General features: G+C 33.9%; 1 protein-coding gene and 1 long non-coding RNA gene across 8 annotated transcripts in view; one reads left to right on the top strand and one right to left on the bottom strand.

Moving 5' to 3' along the window:
- The window catches only part of LOC133835251 (fibrinogen-like protein 1), a 121,606-nt gene extending 106,658 nt beyond the window's left edge, over window positions 1–14,948 (bottom strand). The window contains exons 1-2 of one of the 3 annotated variants that reach the window (XM_062265228.1): window positions 14,884–14,948; window positions 13,667–14,814 (exon numbers count right to left, since the gene is read on the bottom strand). In XM_062265228.1, the coding sequence (XP_062121212.1) occupies window positions 13,667–14,814; window positions 14,884–14,928 (1,193 nt within the window). In that variant the 5' untranslated portion in view covers window positions 14,929–14,948. Of the gene's footprint in view, window positions 1–13,283; window positions 13,598–13,666; window positions 14,826–14,883 lie in introns of those variants that run through there. The other 2 variants (XM_062265227.1, XM_062265230.1) reach the window with 2 other exon arrangements.
- LOC133835287 (uncharacterized) overlaps window positions 1–21,666 on the top strand; it is a 36,030-nt gene extending 14,364 nt beyond the window's left edge. The window contains exon 5 of one of the 5 annotated variants that reach the window (XR_009893530.1): window positions 21,338–21,666. This is a non-coding gene — a long non-coding RNA (uncharacterized LOC133835287). Of the gene's footprint in view, window positions 1–5,988; window positions 6,951–17,417; window positions 17,433–20,848; window positions 21,100–21,337 lie in introns of those variants that run through there. The other 4 variants (XR_009893531.1, XR_009893529.1, XR_009893533.1 and 1 more) reach the window with 4 other exon arrangements.
- The last annotated feature ends 730 nt before the right edge of the window (window positions 21,667–22,396 follow it).

Here is a 22,396-nt window from a genome sequence, read left to right as displayed (position 1 = left end):
CCCCTCTCCCATCCACACTCCTTAATGTGATTGTGTGGCAAGGCGAGCGAGGACAGCAGCAGCAGTGGAAGTGAAAAGCGAACACTGACACTGCGTCTACGTAGGTCTCGCACAATGAGTCTATAATGGCCATGAATGAGGTAGAAACTGTGAGGACGCGGGGCTAGGGTAGAGCGGGAGTGGAACTAGGCGCACGAGCCGGCAGCTCTGACATGTGGCAGGTGAACGAGCGATACACCAGAAGGAATAATAAGAAACCTCTTACCCAGAGCACACGACTGCAAAATACCCGCTAATTGATATATACATACAACAAAAAGTTAATATACTTGAGATAATAAATACTGTATAATGATTACAAATGAGGAATATTGAGAACAAAGCTAGAATCGACTGACTTCAACTGTCAGATATTATTTTCAATTGATTCATTAGATGACAGTATTATTCTTAAAATATACCATAAAATCTATTAGGTTGAAAATACACTAAAACTCGACTTGCCGCAATCAACATTAAAATTAAAATTGTAATTGTAAAAACTTATCAATATTTTAATAGGATTAACATAATAATTGATTACAGGAAATAAAAAAATTAACAATTGTAGAACATTTTGGAAACCTTATTACGCTGTGGTAATTGGGGAGTTTTCCTCACTTGGAAACAATTATATTGATTAAATACAAGCTTGTTGTAAACAAAACTTTACAAAATGTTTATCCACAGATAAGAAGTGATATTTCTATTTAATCTCTAAAATCTTAAGTTCATCGAGTATACGCAAAGACAGATGAAGTTGGTCAAGATCTTCTATTGAATTCTTTTGAGAATATATTGAGTGCTATTTGCAATAACAATGTTAGCAATGCATATGTTATAAACAATTTCTGACTGGACACAATTAGCAATGTTCTGAAGGCGATCAAACTGAATTCTACTCTGAAATTTGCGATAAAATAGATAGATGGAATATTAATAAACAGTTTCTCATTTCTTTAGTTAATGCAGATATTTAAATAGTTCACTTTCGATTGGTACTGAGCTAGAATGCCATCTTACTCTATGACTACCGGGTGTAGAAAGCGAGAAAGAGAGAAGCGAAATAAGAAAACTATTACATGCCGACAGCCGTTTGACAGGCATTACATTTGCAATACAAAAAAAGGCGCACACCGAGAAGAGCAGAACAGTGAGAAGAAGAAAGAGAGAGAGAGAGATAAAGCAAGATAGATACAATGGATAGAGGGCAACAATGGCCTGGGAGAGACGTCGTATATTGTTAATGCAAATTGTATGAATCCTAAGCGCCATTCAAATGTTGGCCAAGCAAAAGCTTTTAAAATATTGCCCAAGTCATGGATGGGATGGCAGAAATCAAATGCGAAATACGAAATGCGAAATGCGAATTCAGCCAGCAACAAATGGCATTGAAAACTTACGCCCAATGGAGTTGGTCGACTTTCGCACTTAAATTTAATAGCTTAGAGCTGAGAAAGTATGCCACAATATATTCTAATTAAAAGCAAGTGCCATCAATCAGGATTCTGCCAGTTGAAGGCGGCGAGGCGTGGCATGTGGCGTGTGGCATGGTGTGTGTAAACCAAGCACATTTTCCACTTCAATTAATCAGACCAGCCGGCAGCCGATGCCGCCTCCGCCTCCGCCTTCGCTTTCTATTACCCCTCGATAATGTCGCACATGTCAAAAAGCTTGGAATACTTTTAGGCACTTTTATCGCATTAAGCCGAGGCGGGGCGGGGCGGGGCGGGGCGGGAAGGAGGAGCAGCGTGTTGTGGGCGTTACGTGTGTGGCATGTTATGAGATATCCGAACCACTCGAAGGATATGATAAAAAATGGAAAAGACAAAGGCAGCAGCTTAATTTCCACCTCCTCTCTCGCTCTTTGTATTAGCACATAATTATATGAGCCCCATTAAGTAGGCTTTTGGCAGTTGTGATGGCAAATGACCCACAAGCCAAGCGGCTGCCTATCAGGCAAAGAGCCAAAGTCGAACCCCAGTCTGGGCCAACAAATTGAGCAAAGCTGCCAAATGCATCACAAAGTGAAATGATGCAGACTTAAGGCATCTGCATTTAATTGAAGGGCGTCTTCCGCTTCAAGTGTCAGCTTCACAAGTTATTCAACGACTCAGAATAATTAGAGAGCTGCTACTTCATGAATTTAATTAATTAGATAATAATATTTTCAGTACTGTTCGGCGTAGTTTTAATTGGTCTTTAACTGAGATAGTTATTCAACAAAATACTTCTAAATACTACTACTATAATACATATTCAAATTTCATATTCCTGAAACTTCTTGGGTAAATTTTACTTATTACTTTAATCCTCTACACTTTCTACAACTCTTTTACGATAGTTAATCAACAACTTAGTATAATTAATATACTAGTACTAAACAAGTTTGGGTGTGTTTAAATATAATTTTAGTACTCTACTGTTATTCCAAGTCTCTTATATTAAGCTCCGTATTTTAATCTTTTATTTGGCTTTATCTTGTGATAGTTAGTAAACAATTTTGTATAATTAATATACTACAACTATACCAATTCTGAATACATGCTTAGGTATTTTTACTTATCATTTTAATGCTTTACTCTTGCTACAACTCTTTAATCAAGAGCTCTAGCTACTAATTATCTTAGTCCTTGATAGTTTTCCAACGAGTTGATATAATTTTCATACTACTACCACTTATTGTTTATTGAGAATAATATTTACTCTGCGGTACTCAATGGTTGTTATCCAACGATTCAGTAGAATTTAAATACTATTATTATTTTCTCTACTCTATGTAACGATTATTATCCAAGGATTCAGTATAATTTAAATACTACTACTATACTATTATAATAATATAGCAAACTATAACCTGCTTTTAATCTTTTTTTTATTCTCCCCTCTTTAATCTCTTAATATCTCAATCTGCGATAGTTGTCAAAAAAGTTGGTATAATTTTAATACTACTACTGAATGAATTGTTAACTAATAATAATATTTCCTCTACTACTTTTACTATTACATTCCCCATATCAATGTACTTTTATTCTTCTACTCTTTCTACATCGTTCTTCTGTTGCTATATACAACTATTTCTTACTGTATTTACATTGCTAATGAACTCTGAAAGAAGAACGTTGTATTTATTTTTTCATTTTCATCTTTTGCCTTGAGTTTGACAGTGAAAATAGTTTCGACAGCTTCGCAACTTTTGCAATTTTTTTTTTTTTTTGCAAAACTGCGAAAGCGCTTCGTTTCTGTCTCGGATATGAAGTATTTAGCAATGTTATGTAACTGCTTTTTGTGGGGATAGAATTAATTTGCATATCATGGCAGACTTTGTGACGCGGCTTGCAATACAATTTAAGCATGAAAAACGAGCAAGTTTTTCTGCTCCTTAAATGTATTAAAGCTAATGAGCTCTCACTTCTAATTCGAAACTTTAACTACATTATCATCTTCCTTCGTTATCAGAATATATTAATTCTATCTTTTCGCATTCGCTTTAACTCTATTTCTTGGCATTTACCTTCCAAAGCATGCCTAACCGAATGCCAGCCAACGCCCATTTGGAAAAACTAACAATGAGAAAGTAAACTATGAAAACTCGTAGGAGCAGAAAAAAAAATTGTGAAACTTTCTATTGCACACAAAAGTTTTAAAAATATATATTAAAACAAGTGAGAGTGCTGCAGGCAAAGAAGGAGAGACTGAAAGATACCCTAGAAGAAAGAGAAAGTAATGACTCACCAGAAGTATTTATATACTTTAATATAGTTATTAAATATTTATAATAAGTACAATATTGATTAAAGATTTATGTATAAAAATTGCTGTTATATGAAATATATTTCATGGATTAAAACACTCTTAAATAAGTAAATATATTTCTTTATTAGGATCGAAGTAGCTTTAAAAGTTAAGCTAACGAATAGTTCAAATATGCATAAAGTATACATTTCTTTGTATGTTAAGGGTATATAAATGTGCGACTACCAAATCATATCACAAGGAATCAAACAGAAACTAGAAAAAACATACAAAATAGGCGCCAGTTGCGCGGGCCAAAAAGTTTCGACCGTGTCGAAAAATGTAATAAGTGAAAGAAAGTAAAACTAATAAAAAAAAAGTAAAAATATTGTTGAATAATATGCCCAGCTAAGAGCTACCGCGCAAAATTAGAGAAATTTTCAAGATATACTTTTCTTTTAATGCATTTTTGTGAATTTCTTTTTGAAATTTAAACTAAATGTAAATTAAAGAAATTATATCAACACATAGTGAGAGTTGCACTAAAACTAAACATAATATTCTAAATACACTTAAACATTCTCACTTGAATTCACTTGAATTTTATGTTAATTTTATATTTTATATCGAAATAAGTGCACTGAAGTATTATATTTATTTTAAAACACTTTTTTGTATAAATAATAATATTTTACAAGTCAGTAAAAACGTAATTTGAAGTATTGTAAAAATAAAACAATTTAATTGTTAAATTTCTCATTTATAAAATTTTTTGGATTATCAAAACATTGATATCCCTTTCACTCGCTTTTCTCTCTCTGTTTCTCTGCTCTTTTCAACTTTATTTGCGATCCCTTTCACGCCTGCACATTAAAATGTCAGTGCGCCAAATTAACGCGATGAAAACGAAAATAAATTAAGCAGCCTACATTAAGGCGCATAAATCAAACGAGTCTCACGAATGCGAATGCGAATGTGAATTTGACTGTGAATGTGAATGCGAATGCGACTGTGGTTGCGAAGGGCGCAAAGTGGGCAGCTGCCAATGCGACTTATTTAAATATTTTATGCCCTTAAAAAAAGAGAAATTTCATCCACAGATAAAGCTCATGTGCAATATGTCGAATTTCGATACAACAAAAAACAATAAACCGAAAATGTTGCAATCAACTTTTGTTGTTGAAGAATGCAATTCATTTAATATAAAAATATTTTCAAAAATATTTTGCAATATTAAGCTGATTTTTGTCTACGACTTTACGAGAATTCAATAACATTTTTATGCTCAATGCAAAATGTAAATTTTATAGTCAAATTTTAACAATCATTTTATGCTCAATGTAAATGTTAATTTTATGAATAAATTTCATATTTTTTCTTAGCAAACTAAGGATAAAGAAATGTCTTAAATAATAATGATTTTACAGAAGATAAAGAATTCCATGTATGCAAATACATATAAGTATTAATAGAGTTGGATTTGTAACTAAATGTTGTTGCTGATTGTTTTTATTTTATATAAAAATTTTAAAAAAAATATTTTACAATATAAAGCTGATTTTTGTCTACGACTTTACGAATTCATTAAATTTTGTATACTAAATGTAAAACGTAAATTTAATAGACAAATTTGAGATTTTCTCCCAACAAGCTAATAAAATGTCTTAATAAATAATACAATTCGAGGATTCAATGAATACAAATGTAAGTATTAATAGAGTAGAGACACATTCAATAAATGATTCATTAAAGAATTTCAGAATGCATGAATGCAATTCACATCATAAAAACATTTTTTTTAAAAATGTTTCGCAATATAAAACAGTATTTTTTTCTATAACATTTTTATGGTCAACTCAAAGTGTAAATTTTATTGAAAAAATTTCTTAATAAATAATGATTTACAAAATTATGAAATCAATGAATATAAATGTAGGTATTAATAAAGCAATTCAAGCTTGGATAAATAATTCATTGAACTTGCTACTTTAGAGTATTATTGCGTTAGCATTTGCGAATTACGGCGATTTAAAATTTCTCAGCTCACCCTCACTTTGCTTGCAATTGCTTTAAACCCCAACGCTTTTGGCCATGTTGTACGTTGGCCATTTATTTTGATTTTGATTTTTTATTTTTATTTCATTTGTATTTTTGTTATTTTCATTTTCATTTTTATTTTTATTTTTGTGTTGTGTGCGTGCGGCGGTGTCAAAGGAATTTTTATATTTTTGTACATAATTTATGCGACTTTATTTTCGGTCGAATGCCTGCGGCTGCTGACTGACCCTGAAGTCTCTCTACAATCTACAATCTACAATCGCAACGCGATAACAATGCGCATAATTTACGCCCAAGCGAATTTCGCTAACGCAATGCTAACGTGTCTTTGTTTAATTAGCCAAGTTCGCTGGCATGCAGAAATAACTTGAAAGCTCGCTTTGATTATCCATCAGGCATAAAGTTGCGCAAATTGCCCAATTACCAAAATCGATTTCACTCATACTGATGAGAATGAAAGGTGAATTGAATGGGAAAATGAAAGCAAAGAATGGAATGTAAGTGTCTGAGTCAGTCGACTGTCATTGCTGGGGTAACTGACAGGCGGCAACCAACAACCGACAACCAACAGCCGACAACTGACGCACACAAATCAACAGGAGAACAGAGTACAAAACTGAGAACAGAGAACTGAGCATTGAAAGCGAATTGAACGCGTGGCCAGTTCTTAAATAATAAACATGGCCAGAATAAACGTTGGAACTGTGGGCGGAGCTTAACGGTTGAACTCCCCCTCAACCATTTCATACCTTTCTCGACTATATTTTTATTGTACTCTCGTATTTATTTACTGCTCAAACACCAACAGCCACACTGAGCAAATATTTATTATTTGCTTGGCGCGATGCATATTGTATAATGCCACAAACAAAACTTGTACATAAGAAAACGAACCGCATCACAAGTGTATTAATTAATAGTAAAACATCCTCTTAATTTAACTTGAAATACAGCATTCATAATGGTAAGAATCACAGTTCTTATAGAGTATTTCTTATTATTAATAAGGTGTTTTTATTTCACCATTTATCAAATAAATCCGTAATTTATTTGAAAACTTAACTGTGATGTGCCTGTTAATTATATTGTGCATTATATTTAAATAATGGTAGGAATCTATGGAGCATTTTCTGTTAATAATAAAGTCATTTTAGTTATTAAATTAGGGTAAATAAATCTATAATTTATTTGGAAATTTTATGCAGTATAAATACGTGGAAGTCAAGGTTTCAAAAATTTCATTTAGAAAACAAAACTCTTGATTGAATTTAAACAAAGAACTATATGGAATATTGAGCTTTCATTTATATATTTAATTATATTTCCATTTGCAATTGGAGTAAAAATTGCTTTGGCTGTTTTGAACTTTCTTTATGCTGACATCAATTGAAGTTTTGACCCAAGTTTTGTTAGCCAATTGACAGCTAAAAGTAATCTTTAAATTGATTCATTTGCCTGTCAGCTTCTTTTGGCCACAACTTTATTGGAAATACGAAGTGAAAAGCGAAAGTGAGAGTTAAATTGATGCACCTTTCGACAACTTTGATGATCTTTGTGTGCGCTTCAATTTCCAAGTGAAAGCAAGGGCAACAGCAAAGGGAAAGCGAATCACAGAGCTAACTTCAACAGCAAACTTTGTTATTTCGGACCTTCAATTGGCTGCTGAGAGGCAAACTCACCACGCAAATGCCTTGAAGCAGACTCGGCAAAATTTTTAATTGAAATTAGCATAGAACATTTTGATGTTGCCGCAAATTTGCCATTGGCTCCATTAACAATTGACTGCCATCCTGTGGTTTCGCAGTGAATTTTCCAGCTGTGAGTTGGCCAAACAATAAGGTTCTACTGCGATGGGGGGTTTGTCTCTATATATATATATATATATATTTCGAGCAATGGGCGAATGCCTTTTGGAAGAGAGCCAAAAACAGAACCACGATCCCAGGAAGCTAATCAGCAGACAACTATTTGCAGGCAATTTTTACTCGCCTGCTCCTCATTTCCCTTCTCATTCCCATTCCCATTCCCATTCACATTCCCATTCTCATTCATTTTCGCCCATTTTCCTAACCAAATTGCAACGCCCACTTCCATCTCTCCCATTGTCATATCTAATCAAAGCGAAATGAATGAAACACTTGACAACATTTCCACGATTCGTTCTCCTTTGTCCATTCCATGCACAAACAAATAACATAGACGAATGCTCGAACACCAAAAAAGGAAAGAAAGAATCTATTTGTTTAATATATTGCGATTAGGCTATTCTTAGCCTGTTCCAATCACAGGCCCCAAGGCGCATTAGACTTTTGTTTACGCATCATTTGGTCATTTGGGGCTCTTTGCTTTCACTCCGACACTCACTAATAACAAATTTATTATAGCCGCTTATCAATCACAGGCCTCGCTCAAGTGGAACTTCGACTGTCTTCGACTGCGCATCGATATTTTGTTCGATTTGTATGGTCAGCTCAGCAAATGCATTTGTGTGTTCACCAAACGCGTTGCCCACTTTTAGCCAATGGTCTGTAAAGCGAGATTGTGCCAAGAGTTTATCACCCAGTGTATGGTTTAACGATGTACAACACACAAGTGTCTGAATAACAGGTTGCAAGTAGAAGATTGCGATGTAAAATAATTGTGGATATTTTGAAATATTTTGCCATATTTACTCGTTAAAAAATTACATTTACTTTAACAATTGAATGGCTTACATTTCATAGAAATAGATAAACTCCACAAAACGAAATTAGTAAATATTAAAATAAATTTAGTTTATGATATACGGATTCATATACTATACATATTTAAGTTATAAGGCTGATGGAGTGACATAAATTCAAAATAAAGAAATTTCTATCAACATAAATTCATAAGTTGAAAATAAAAATAAATTTTATTTTATTTTACGTAATAAAAGTACTAATTTTATTAAAGGCAACATGGTGCATTACTCTTAAAATATACTAAGGGAATATACAAAAAACTACAAAAGATTTTTTGGTATATTGATATACTTTTATATTCAGAATATGCCATACGAATATACCAACAATATTGAAAGATACCGAAATCTTTATATGGTATATTGACATTTAAAAAAATATACCACAGAGTACAAAATATACCAGATACATTTGCTTCCTTCAACGCTTATTTAAACGATTCTATAGTAAAATCGCATTTAACATAACATAATAATAATAATAATAAATAATACTTAAGGATTAATAGTTAATTTAAACTGAATGATATGCACAATTTAAATTTTAAAACTTGATTAAAAATATATATTTTCAAAATACTAAAGCAATAAAAGTCAATTTATAATAGTTTAGATGAACAATAATTAAATATATCAAATTCAAAATAAAGCAAAACGAAATATGTGAAAATGAAGAAACAAAATGCAAGTAAGCATAAGAAAAGCAGCCTTGTTAAATGTATCGATTGAAAGGCTCTTTGAATGCCAATCTCTGATAGTCTTTATTATCTGCAAAAGTTAAAAAGAGCATTCAGTGCTAAAGATATGTAACATTTAAAGCCCTTGGGAGATCGAAAGCGAGCAAAAGTGTACACTTAGTCACCAAGTAGAATGGCTTTAGAAATCTTCAGTTGAAATCTGAAGGATAATCAGAAGCAGAGCACACGCACTCAGTCTCAGTCTCTGGCCTTTTCATGTCCGGTGATTGTAACTTTGGGCAGAGGCGATGATAAATACATAAACAAACAACAAACAGGCAATGACAGTTGGGAGGAGGGAAGGGACTGAAAGGCATTGATACAGTAGAAGAGAAGGAGGAGACAGCGCATTAATTCCAGACCAACACTTGAGCCGCTTATTAGGAGTGCCCTGAAGGAGAGAGGGAGAGGGAGAGAGAGAGAGGAGCGTGCAGGCAGCAAAGAGGCAAATTATGTAGCCTTTTCGAGGGGGCGTTAGAACCACAACCAGGGTCAGTTTAGCCAGGTCGAGGTCAGGCAATGGTGTTGCAAACAATAACTTTAGGCTTTTCCATGTCAACAAACATTAACACGGACACCAACTAAACGCAGAGCCAGGGGGAAGAGGCGAAAGAGGAGAGCACATTGTTGAAATCGAGTGAAGCGGATATGAGTGCGAGTGCGTGAGTGTGGATGTGAGTGTGGGTGTGAGTGTGAGTGTATTCACAAGTGACAGCTCCTTAGCAAGTTGCGTTGATACTCGCCAACAACAGAGCCATCGAAGCAAATTCGACATGCCAGCCAGCCAGCCAGCACATTCCCATCCTTCCTGCCTTCCCTTCATGCCCTTCCCTTCCTTCCTCGCTCCCTCGAAGACCGAATAAGTATGCTTTATTATTAGAAAAGTCGGAAGCTGACTGCGGGCAACAACGCAGGACGAAGGACGAAGGATGAAAGCAAAACTCGACTTGGCTTGTGCGTCTTGATGTATGCAAAATTTTGTGTTGATAAAGTTATCAACGACAACATTTGCATTGTGTTTCACTTGCGGGCTGTCATGTCCCTCTTTTCACAATACTCTGCCCAGAGCAGGGTCCCCTAAATTGCAGACTGCTGCTGATAAGCAAACGCTTCAAGGGTTAACGAAGTAAAATAAAAAGAGCAGATTAAATTAGTAAGAATATACACAAAAGTTAACAACAAAGTGATTGCTTGTTTTTTGCTAAAAAACAAAATAATAAAACTACACATGTTTTACCTTGAACATGCCCCGAACATCTTGTTTGTTATTTTGGGGCATTTTATGGCAGCAAGTGCAGAGTAGATGAGCACGTACCTTTTAACCTGGATACGTGCGTTGGCTATTTATTTATTTATGCGCAAATAGGCGGCAGTGTCTATACAATAAAGGTAAAAATAGCAACATCTGACACGCTGCGACACATTTTATGACAAGAGCCAACACAAATTAAGTAAATGAGACCATTGATCTGCCAACTAAACAATTTCTAATGTGAGCTAAATTTATAGTATTCTATGTACATTTTAATTAGAACAGACACGCATTGAAAAAATTAATAATAATGAAATCCATGCTTTGCAATAAATTTAGAAATAGTTTAGGACAATCTGGGAACAATTTCCATTATAAAGTGAAAGCAGGTTTAAAAATGCCTATATAAAATGTTAATTAAATTAATGTTGAAATGACAAGTTAACATTTAACATTGGGTAAATATACCCAAAAATAAAATAAAATATATACCAAATAAATCAAATAATATTTTCAAATAAAAGCAAAATAGTAAAATTGAATAAGGATATACAACATTAATATATCGACATAGTTCTAAAATATACCAAAACAGTACGGTGTTAATCATAAAATGTACCAAATTAATGACCCGAAATAATACTAAAATATATCGATTGTGATATATCTGCTACCTATTTTCAATAAAATCAAAACATTATTATTCTTAAAATATATCAAATTAATAAACCAAAAATTATACTAAAATATATCAAAGGTTATCAATATATCATACAATAACAATCGGTTATTCGGCTTTCATTTACCAAGTTTTTAATTCACAATAAGTAGTACTATTAATTAAATCTTTTTTAAATTTCACTATAGAATTTAATCATGATATCATTTTTACGACTCAATGATAACATTTCTTCTATTTTATTTCTTTTTTAAAACTCTATGTGCCTACTGACTTTCTTCTATCGATAAACTGTGATAGAGAGAAGAATGCAGAAATGAACCGGTTGATGCAATAGTTGATGCTTAATAGACGAATATTTCAGTAGTGTTGCCATAAATTGTCTGTCTTTACAATTTCCATGCCTAATGAAGCACATAAATGGTCTTTATTAAATTTTTGGGAACTTACGCAATATACAGCTTTTTCGCAGATCATTTATTCCGTTCATCTGGAAACAGCACTTTTTTATAATCAAGAAAACCTTACACATCTCTAATATTAGTAAACCTACAAAAATAATTAGTGTTCTTCCTCTAATGCTTTAAAACGCAATCTAAAAAAAAATGCTGTATGAATACCTGAATTCACATTTTATTATAGACATAAGAGAAACTGAAAATATACCTTTAAATTGTTGAATCTATAACTAAAATGATATTGGCTTTTAGGGTAACTCTTAGTTGATAACTTATCACAATCGTTAATCGACCGGATATTGGCGAAAAGTCGCTTGAAAAGAAGCCTCCTGATGGTATCGCTAAAGAAAAATTGGAAATTGTTAAACTGCGCATGTTTTCTCTCTTGTTATCTGTTGCTTTTGTTGGCAACTTAAAAATTGCAAAATATGCAAAACGTAGCTTAATTTTATGCGTTAAAAGTTTCCTGTTTGTAGTTTCACCTTAAAGTGCTGCACAAATAATCGCAACAGTTTTTCTATTTCAAAGTTTTAAGCTTTTTGGCTTTGTTTAATGGTCAAGCCAGAGAAACAAACTAAGTAAATAAATAATTGTTAAGCGGAAAAAAACTAGGCTTAATGCGAAAATCAAGACCTGCGCAAATAAGCAAAGTGTGTAAATTAGAAAATGTCCGAGTTAATTTTATTGAAATATTTAACTGGTTTCGCTTTGTCTGAATGTTGCCTCATTTGATTCGCCAGGTTTAATTCCATATTTATATTCCGTTGTGAGTCATATTTATGCGTTTATTCATTAGCAGCCTTTAGTATCGAGCTCGAAGCTATTTGTGATTAATAATTAAATTGTTTCAATCGATGATGGACCTCGCTCGAGTACGATTAATATGCGTAAATTGCTCTTCATATATGCTCTATAAACGTTTGATAAATTATAAATTAATCAATATGCATTTCTATGCTAATTATATCCCCTTAATTCATAATTGTGCCGTTATTAAAATTTAATAAATGCGTTTAAATCTTTCTTTGCTTTATCAAAAGAATTATTTCAGTCCTTTCATACTTTGTGGGTGAAATATTTTAATAAAATGCACTGCGAAATAAAGCAGCCAACAACAGATGCCATAAAAAGGCATTTATTTTATAGGGAGTTGGCTTCTTTTTATATCCGCTACCCATAGAGTAGAAGAGGATTATAACTTTGTGCCAGCGGGAAATGTACGTAGCAGGTAGAAGGAGGTATCTCCGACCCCATAGAGTATATATATTCTTGATAGATCTACGTATGTCCGTCTGTCTGTCTGTCCATATGAAACACTGGATCTCAGAGTCTATAAGAGATACAGCAATTTGTTTTCGTCAGCATTTGTTATGTTTGCACGCAGTTCAAGTTTATTTCAAATTTTCACCACGCCCACTTCCACCCCCGAAAATCAACAAAAATCGAATAACAAGCGTAATTTTAAAGCGCGGTATTTAAAATAATAACTATAATAATTGTGATTCCTTAAAATTTGGTTGTGATCAGCTAAAAATCGTCGAAGATATATACAGGATAATTATAAATTTACTGACTTTTTAGTATCTACACCTCTATTGAAAGCGCCTAAAAATTTAAATTTGCTACATCAAAAGATACAATAAATGCAATAAAAACTGAAATATTTCCATTCAAAAAATAAATCGATGCATTAAATTGTCGATCGTTTTATTTTTCAGAGCCCAATTTCTTAATGCACCAATTATATATAAATGATTACATAATTGAGTCAAATATGGGAATTTCAGCTTTTCATTTTATCATTTCTTCATTTCTTCTTTGGGGCGAATTAGCATCTTAACTTCTTTAAGTGATATAAAATTGTAATTGTCATCCCACCAAATTAGATTTTGCCCATATGGTGCATTTAAATTACTGCATAAGAAACAACAAAAATATATAATTATGTGTATTCCTTCGAAAATACAAATTTGCAATATTTACCAAGGAGAACAAGCATTGTACCACCAGCCACTTTTAAACCAGGCTGCGCAATTACCATCATCATTTTTGTCGTTGTCGTGATCGAATGTTGTGAATTTCATGTTTTTATAGTATCTCATGCCATTCGCAATAAAAGCTCCATCGAATTTACCCAAACTCAGTGCATATCCATTATCTTCATCTGATATTTTGAAGTCGTCATAACGAGCGTTGTAGGTACTTCCATGCAGATCAACCAAATGTATGTAAAGTTCGAAACGCTGCAAGCTCGTGATACGATGTATTTTCTCTAATCCAAGAAAGAAATCACCCTCAAAAGAACCGAAACCTCTGCGATATGTTGCCCAATCCCTATTGAAATTCTCATTTCCCCCAACTCGTTGTTGTATTACAATCCATCCAGGTCCAGCTAACTGACTATCGCATAAAACTTTGAATAAACCTATGCCAGAGACATTGAGTTGATGAACTCCTGGATTATTTCCGAAAGGGATACATGTTGTGGGAGTTAATTTATCAAGATGAGATTGATCTAGCTTAGTTTCACATTCTTTTAATTTCAATTGAATCTTTTTCTGTTCTTCTCTAATGTTCTCTGATGTCCTATTTAATTTGTTGTTTTCTGATCGACATAACTGAATATCTTTTTCATGCTTTATTATTATAGATTTACTCTTCTTTAATTCCAACTCAAGTGCTTTCTGATGCTCTGTCTTATTTTTAATATTCTCACTAAATCTCTTTATATTTTCATCTTTTTCAATTAATTTAGAATTAACAGATTTTAATTGAACTTGACAATTTTCTAAGTTGGTGGATTTATCTGTTAGTTGTTCTTTTAATGAATTAATTTCAGATTCAGATTTATCAACTTTATTTTGACACAATTGCAAATCGTTTTCCCCTTTGATTACTTTGTTTTTATACTCATTTAATAGAGCTGCCTCCTTTATGAATGTTTCATGAATTCTTACAATTTCATGATATTTTTCCATAAGATCAGAATTTAATTCACTTATCAGCTTTTCCTTAGTTTCACTTTGTTCTATCTCATTTCTAACCTGCCTGAAATAGTCGAGCAAAGGTTTAACAGTCTTGTAGTTATGAAGCCGGCACTGTTCTTCCATTTTTCGATCTGATTCACACGTCTGATAGGAAGAAAACGTATACACTTTAATCACTCTTTATTCTTCTTAGTATTATGTCTTTGATCTCACTTCATATCCAGTTGTTGTAGCCACCAAGAATATTTGAAGGACCATCAGTAAGAAAACTCCGTTAAATTTTTTTTTGCCCATTTTAAATGTATCGACTGCCCGCAAACAAAATGAATTTCGAACTGAATATTTCGTTAAAGTCATTGAATGTCTGAAGCGGATGCGGATTCCGCTCAATAGATCTGAACGAGAGAGGTCAAGTAATAATAACCTAGAGTCTCGGCCTAGATTCTCTTTCGGCAGAAGAGATTTCAATGTCGGACGATTGTCTGTAATTTTTTCTGCTCAATAGGTTCTGTTCTGTTTGCTCCCAGCAGCTTCTTCTTGAAGACTCATCGACAACAGCATTGTTTTCAATTTCTTTCAGTCGCGTGTTGACAGTGGGGTCAATCTCCGAAGTACTCGAAATTATGCTCGAATACTTTCAAAACGACAATGGGACTGAGATTTATTAATATATATGCTGACAACTAATTGGTTAGCAAATTTAAAAACAACTTGATAAAATTAATAAGAGTATAATTGATGTTTATATTTTATTTGGTTGCGATCAGATAAAAATCGTCGCAGTTAATAACGAAATATTTATCTATGGTTATCTATGGGTCTTAGTTGCTTTAGCTGATTATCTGGTATATTGTGTCGTCTATGGTATATTTTGAATGCGGTACTATCTTGATATACGAAATATATCATTTAGTATATTTTTAGTATTTTTGTAGGATGTTTGATATATTTTGAGAATAGTACCGCAATATTTTGCTTTTATTCAAAATGGGTAGAGGGTATCTCACAGTCGAGCACACTCGACTTTAGCTTTCTTACTTGTTTTTCATTAAGACTGATTAAGGTCGATTATTAATTATGGCGAATGCGTTTTAAAGTATCTCGCACAGCAAAAAGTTTTAATTGACTATTAAGCATGGCTTATAAGCAAATGGGAATTCTTGCAGTATATTTCAAATATTTAATTAAAGCTTAGACACTTTGGCGTAGGCAAAAAGCATGTTGTCTCAATGCGTTTTAGGCATTCTTCGCATGCCATTTACCACACTTTCTCTTTTTCTTTCTCTTACTCTCTCGCACTTTCTCTCTGCGTATATCTTATTTTCTCTAACTCGCTTTATGGGTTTGTGTTTATGTGTGAACGTGCTTTTCACTCGACTTCCTTCTGCATTTGCAGTTAGCACTGCAAAATTTTCATTTAAATGCCCAGCCCACAAAAGTATGCAATGATTTTTGTGTTTGTAATTGTGTTTGTGCGTGTGTGTGTGTGTGTGTATGAGCATCTCATTTGCTAGTGTGCGTTGCGAATGCACTTTGAGTTTGTTGTGCACGGTGGTAAAGGAGTAAAGCGTATTTTGTGGTTAACTTATTACACAATTTAAGATTACGTATACATCTTCTTTATCGTAGTTTCATAGAAAATTCGAGATGAACTTAACCCATATTCTAAAGTTGTTTTGTCGCAATTTAATTATTGATGAAAGTACATCAAATACCTTATTGTTATTTTATTCACTGACTATTTGAAACTAAAATATCCTAATCAACATTTGTTAGATTCAAAGAAATCCCTTTTAATTTTTTTAACATATGATGTAGCTACTTTCCGTATGCACTCTAGAAAACTTTGTTATTTTCATTTTTGCATTCTGAATGCACTTTGCGTGATGCACAATGGAAAAGTAATCGTACATGCTTTTTGGTAAACTTATTAGAATTGCAAAGCATAGAATTCGTAGTGACACATTCGAGATGAACAACAAATTAGACTGACAGATATAAGTATTTAAATGCTGATTTCTTGTAATTAAAATACAAAAGAGTGATAATGTTTTTTCCAAATTTATTTTAGGTTTATTGAAGTTGTTTGCTTTTTAATTACTATTACTATTACTATTCACAAAACAACTTAAACAAATTATATTACAAATAAATTTCATAAATAACTACTAGTCCATAAATATAGTACCAAAATATTTAACAAATGAATAAACTTATTCCGATCTTAATTGGTTTGGCTGGCAATCTTGAATATTTTGTACTATTTTGTATATTTTGAATGTCAACAAACCAAATATAGCTTTCAGTATATTTTAGTAGTTTGTATTATATTTTCGGTAAATTTTTCAGTTTTTACTTTAAATACCCAAATGCATATTCACAGTTTTTATCTGGATAATCAATCTAATCATTATTTTACGGCAATTACTCTACATATTTTTGAACCTTTAATGCGGCTACTTGCTCCACAGTTCCACAAACACATACACTCATTTGTGTATTGGTCTCTCTGTGTGTGTGAGTGTATGTGTGTGTGCTAAGTGCGCTTGTTCTAGATAATTAAAAATGTCATGCAGTTTTAGCTCTTGCCGACTTTTTGTGCTTAATTTGATTCACCTGCAAAGTTTTTCTACTTTCTTACTTTTGTTTCTGCATGAATTGCTTTAACTCTGCGTACACAAAATGTGCGATAGAACAACAACATTAACAAAAAACATTTTAAATTCAAATTTTGTGCTTAATTTCAGACGGTGATTATGCGCATTCGGCGTGTGTGTGTGTGTGTGTGTGAAATTCTTACACTCGACTTGACGATGGGTTTGGCAGAAGGCGTTGCCTCTAATGTCAGGCAACATACGTTGGGTTGATCCCAACAGCTGAGCGATATTAAATGGCATCGCTTAAAGTGCTGAGCGACAAACTTTTAAAATCATTTACAATTTGTTTCGCTTGCAGCGCCTTAAATTCTGTGCCCAACGGCAGCTTGGGATCGATATAAATTGCCTGACTGAAATCTGTGTCAAACACACAAAACGATTTTCAAGTATTCTGCGTTATGGAAATCCCAAACGCACGCAGCAGTTACGAACGGGGGAGAATCCCAGAGTCAAGTGATGCGACCACGCCCCTATCCTAGTTAAACGCCTACGCAGGGGGGTTACCCCACAGCCTCTGCATTTGCCTCTGCCTCTGTTGCTGGCATGTTCATTCAAAGTGCGACGCATGGCAGCAGCAAACTTTGCATTCTTTTTAGCATTGAAATGTGAGAGTGCCACAGGTGAAGACCGACAATTAAAACGAATAGTTTCATACTCTTCAAGAGTACTGGGATAATATCGAAACAGCTGCAATAAGAATGTACACTTTAAAGTCTTGTGATTGTCTATATTAATAACATCGGTTTAAAATAAGGAAGAAAGCTGCAGTCAAGTGTGCTGGGCAGTGACATTTTAAGCAATCCATATTCTAACAAGTAAGAAAGTTACAGTCGAGTGTGCTCGACTGTGAGATACCCGCTACCCATTTTTAATAGGGGCAAAATATTGCGGTATTATTTCAAAATATACCGAAAATACTAAAAAATACTAAAAATATACCAAATGGTATGTTTGGTATATCGATACAGCACACCATTCAAAATATACCATAGACGGCGCAATGTACCAGATTGTCAGCCAAAGCAACTAAGACCCCTAGTAAGTAGGCGTTTTTGCCCATACAAAAGTATTTCTTTAACAACTTCCACAATTTTTATCTGATCGCAACCAAATTTTCAGGAATGATAACTACTATAGCAATTATAGTATATACCAAAATTCGCAACTCCAGCTTTAAATTTACGCTTGTTATTCGATTTTTTTGATTTCCGGGGGCGGAAGTGGGCGTGGCAAAAATTTGAAACAAACTTGATCTGCGTGCAAACATAACAAATGCTGTCGAAAAAAAAAATTATAGCTCTATCTCTTATAGTCTCTGAGATCTAGGTGTTCATACGGACAGACGGACAGACACACAGACGGACAGACGGACATGGCTATATCGTCTCGGCTGTTGACGCTGATCAAGAATATATATACTTTATAGGGTCGGAGATGCCTCCTTCTACCTGTTACATACATTTCCTGCCGGCACAAAGTTATAATACCCTTCTACCCTATGGGTAGCGGGTATAAAAATGTTGTATACCGAATTAATATACCATACAAACACTAAAATATACCGAACACCATATTTGGTATATACTATAGAACACAAAATATACCAGAATATCAGCCAAACTTCGCTACCCATTGTCAATAATATACTGCTAAAATCCATAAATATACCAACGATTATATTTGGTGTATCGATAAAGTACTACATACATGCGATATATATCGCAGAGTACAAAATATACCAAATTTTAAGCCAAATGAACTAGACCCATCTGCAGCATTCATTCTTAAATGACGTAAGCAGATATTTGCAAGTTAATAGATACAGATTAAATACAATAGAAACTTTTTAGTAGTAATGGAAATAGTTCAATAAGTAACTATAATATTTTTTGGTTTGTTTATGTAAATTTAAAAAGTTTTAAAATTAAATTGAATAGAATAGAATTAGAAACGATCCCAGTTTTATTTTCCCCCTTTTGCGCATTTATAAAATCACATTCTTGATCAACATTTGATGGTATCAAGCACATGAGCAAATCATGTTACCCCACTCAAGTGTGTTGCAAATGAAAAACGCATTGCGATTATGACAACGTTCCATAAAGTATGTGTAACAGCAGAAGCATCAGCAACAGCATCAGCAGGAGCAATCCATATTAGAGCTGTGCTGCATCCACTGCGTATGAGTTATGTGTGCAAGTGGGTGCGAGCGAGAGAGAGAGAGAGAGAGAGAGAGGGAGAGAGGGAGAATGAGTGAGCGTGTATTACTTATGTTAAGTGAAATGGAAAGCCATGAAACGATTTCTCTCGGTGATGGTTGCTGGGATGCTTTGCCAGAGGATGACTTCGATTTCGTGCTGACATTTTATTAGCAGCTGCTGCTGCTGTTGATGTTGCTGTTGCTGCCACTGTGAGTGCCAGGTATGCCAACTCATTTCACAGCTGAACGGCGGAGACCATTCCAAGTTATCATTAGAATTTTATGCCTGACTGATATGTGAAAGATGTGCGAGATGTGAGAGATGTGAGAGATGATGCGAGGCATCAAGTGTGTGATCCATTCCCCCCCCCTCCCTCATTTTCAGACCCCCTCACTGTGTGTATCTATCTGACAGGCAGCCAGAAAGACAGACAGACTTTTCTGTTCGTGTGGTAGCAGAAAGTTACACAAGTAGCAAAAACTTTCTTAATTACTTGCAAATGCTCAGCATTTTTAATTGCTTGGCGTGGCGTTACGACCGGAGGCAAAGTACTCATACAACATTCAGGCCAAATACGAATACAAATACGAGTATGAGCTTGAGTGCTCGTACTCACACTCACACTCATGGTGCTCGCATAATGAAAATTTGAATAAAAACTACTTGAAATTGCTGCACAAAATGTGCAATCGTAATTAATTAAATGCACTCGTAGTTCGCACATTTACATTGCATAATATAAATCTGATTGCAAGCAGCAGAAAACATGAACAATGGGATATTAATTTTTTAAATATTCTGGCGAAAAATCAATATAAAGAGCATGAATTAAACAAGTAAATAAGAGAAAATAAATTATATGAAATTGTTAAAAATCAAAAGTAAAACCTCTGAATTCTTTGTAAGTAAAAAGAACATTTTTTTATGACTGCGCTTGCTTTTTAAAATCGATTAAATATTTGTTGCTGTACAATTTGTGATTAGATTATCACAATAACAAAAAAGCCAGCAACAAAAATCTACATAAAACATTTTATAATTTGCCAACTAATTAATTGAAATGCGAATTGTGTTGGCAGCTCGCCGACAAACTCAATTTACCTTCGCAATTTCCATTTATGATCATTCTAATTGCTTTTGCCCAAGGCACGTTCCCAACCTCGCCAACTATTCCCATTTTCCCTCCTCTTGACCTGTTTGCTGTGTCTGCTCTGCTCTGCTTGTGGCAAGAGAGACTGGCAAGTTTGTTTACCATTTTGAATTCGCATGTGGTTCACAATAAATTTACAGTTTTCATTCTTTGTGTTCTTTCATCGGCAGCAGAACTGCGACCTGCGGCCCACAAGTGCGACAGAGGACGCTGCTCGTTCGTTCGTAAGTCAGAACGGGATGCAAATGCCAATGCAAAGAAGGTGAGAGCGAGAGGGTGTTGCTTCACAAATTGGCTGCTGGGTGAGCAGTAAAACATTTTTCGATGACAAATGCAAAAACAACACACTCACTCACACGCACATTTATTGGGGCAGACGTTGCGAGATGAGTCTCAGAAGAATGTGAACAGCTACATAGAGATGATATCTTTTATATGCTTTTTTACAACTCCTCTTAAGTAAAAGCTGAGCCTATTCGATCTAAAAATCTTTCGGCATAGCTTTAGTACTTACTTCTATAAATTCATGTTATTAATTGCGTAAATAAATAAATTTCGAATATAAATAACAATACAATAAAATGTATAACTCATTATGACGGCAAAAAACAATAAAAACAACTTTAAATTTAATAATCCACATTTATTATTCTGCTTAGGTTCGAGTGACAAACTTCAAGAGCAACCCTCGCAGTTTGTAATACTCCAACGCAAAACAGGCAAAAGAGACAACAGATTTTGCTTTCGTGAAATATTCGAAATTCACAAGTGTATACAAAAAGGTACGCTACCGTTATAGAAGGCGAAGCGAGGAGGAGAAGAACATCGACTGAAAGTGGGACAAGCACTGACAATGCGAGTGTAAGTGCGAGTGAGCGAGAAAGTGCAAGAGGAGGAGGCTTGTAAATGGGGAGTTGGAGTGGGACAGAATTCTTAAGACATGCGAGTAAACGCACAAACGGAATACACATAAACACACACTAATATAAATGCAGATTTTGTTGTTGATGTTTTTTGTAGTTTCTCGATTTTGTTTTTGTTGTTTTTGGTTTTTTTTTGGGTCTTGCACGTGCAGGATTTACAGAATGTGGCAGAGAAACTGCCTGGAATTGTGGGTAATGTGGTTGGGCTCACACTCGTGTGTGGTTGCAAATCAACTGCGGAAACTTTTTATATGAATTCAGGAAAACAAGAGGTTGGTCCGACAGGAAATTTGCAAATGAAGGCACAACATTTAAATGGGATACAATTTTTGAGCTGTGAATATTCCTATTTGAGTGGATGAATTTTCACACTTTATTCAATTTATTTTTGCTAAATCTGTTCAAACTAAAGTTGTTTAAATTTGTTGTAGCACAAACTGAAAGTGCGCAAAGAACAAACAGATGAAAACTTTGAACATGGATCCTCAAATATTCCCAAAAATTTAAAGTTTATGATTTCGATTTCGGGCTTTACTGAAATGTAAATGTATGTAAAAAAGTATTGTAAAATATTTACCTGAAAAAGCTTAACTAAATTTAAGTCTTCAAAAAATGGGTGAAATTTATTCATATTTATGGTATTTAGTCTAGTTTCAAGAAGCTTAAAGAATTTCTTTAATATGAAAAGCATAAATGCAAAACATTTCGAATATGAAAAAAAATAAATGCACAGTTTAATGCATTTTATTAGTCCTCCAATCATGCTGTTGCTGCTGCACACATGCACAGGCATCC

Source organism: Drosophila sulfurigaster, chromosome 2L, assembly GCF_023558435.1.
Source record: "Drosophila sulfurigaster albostrigata strain 15112-1811.04 chromosome 2L, ASM2355843v2, whole genome shotgun sequence".
NCBI classification, from domain to species: Eukaryota; Metazoa; Arthropoda; class Insecta; order Diptera; family Drosophilidae; genus Drosophila; species Drosophila sulfurigaster.
Note: the sequence above shows the minus strand (reverse complement) of the source record. Positions and strands in the feature narration are given on the sequence as shown.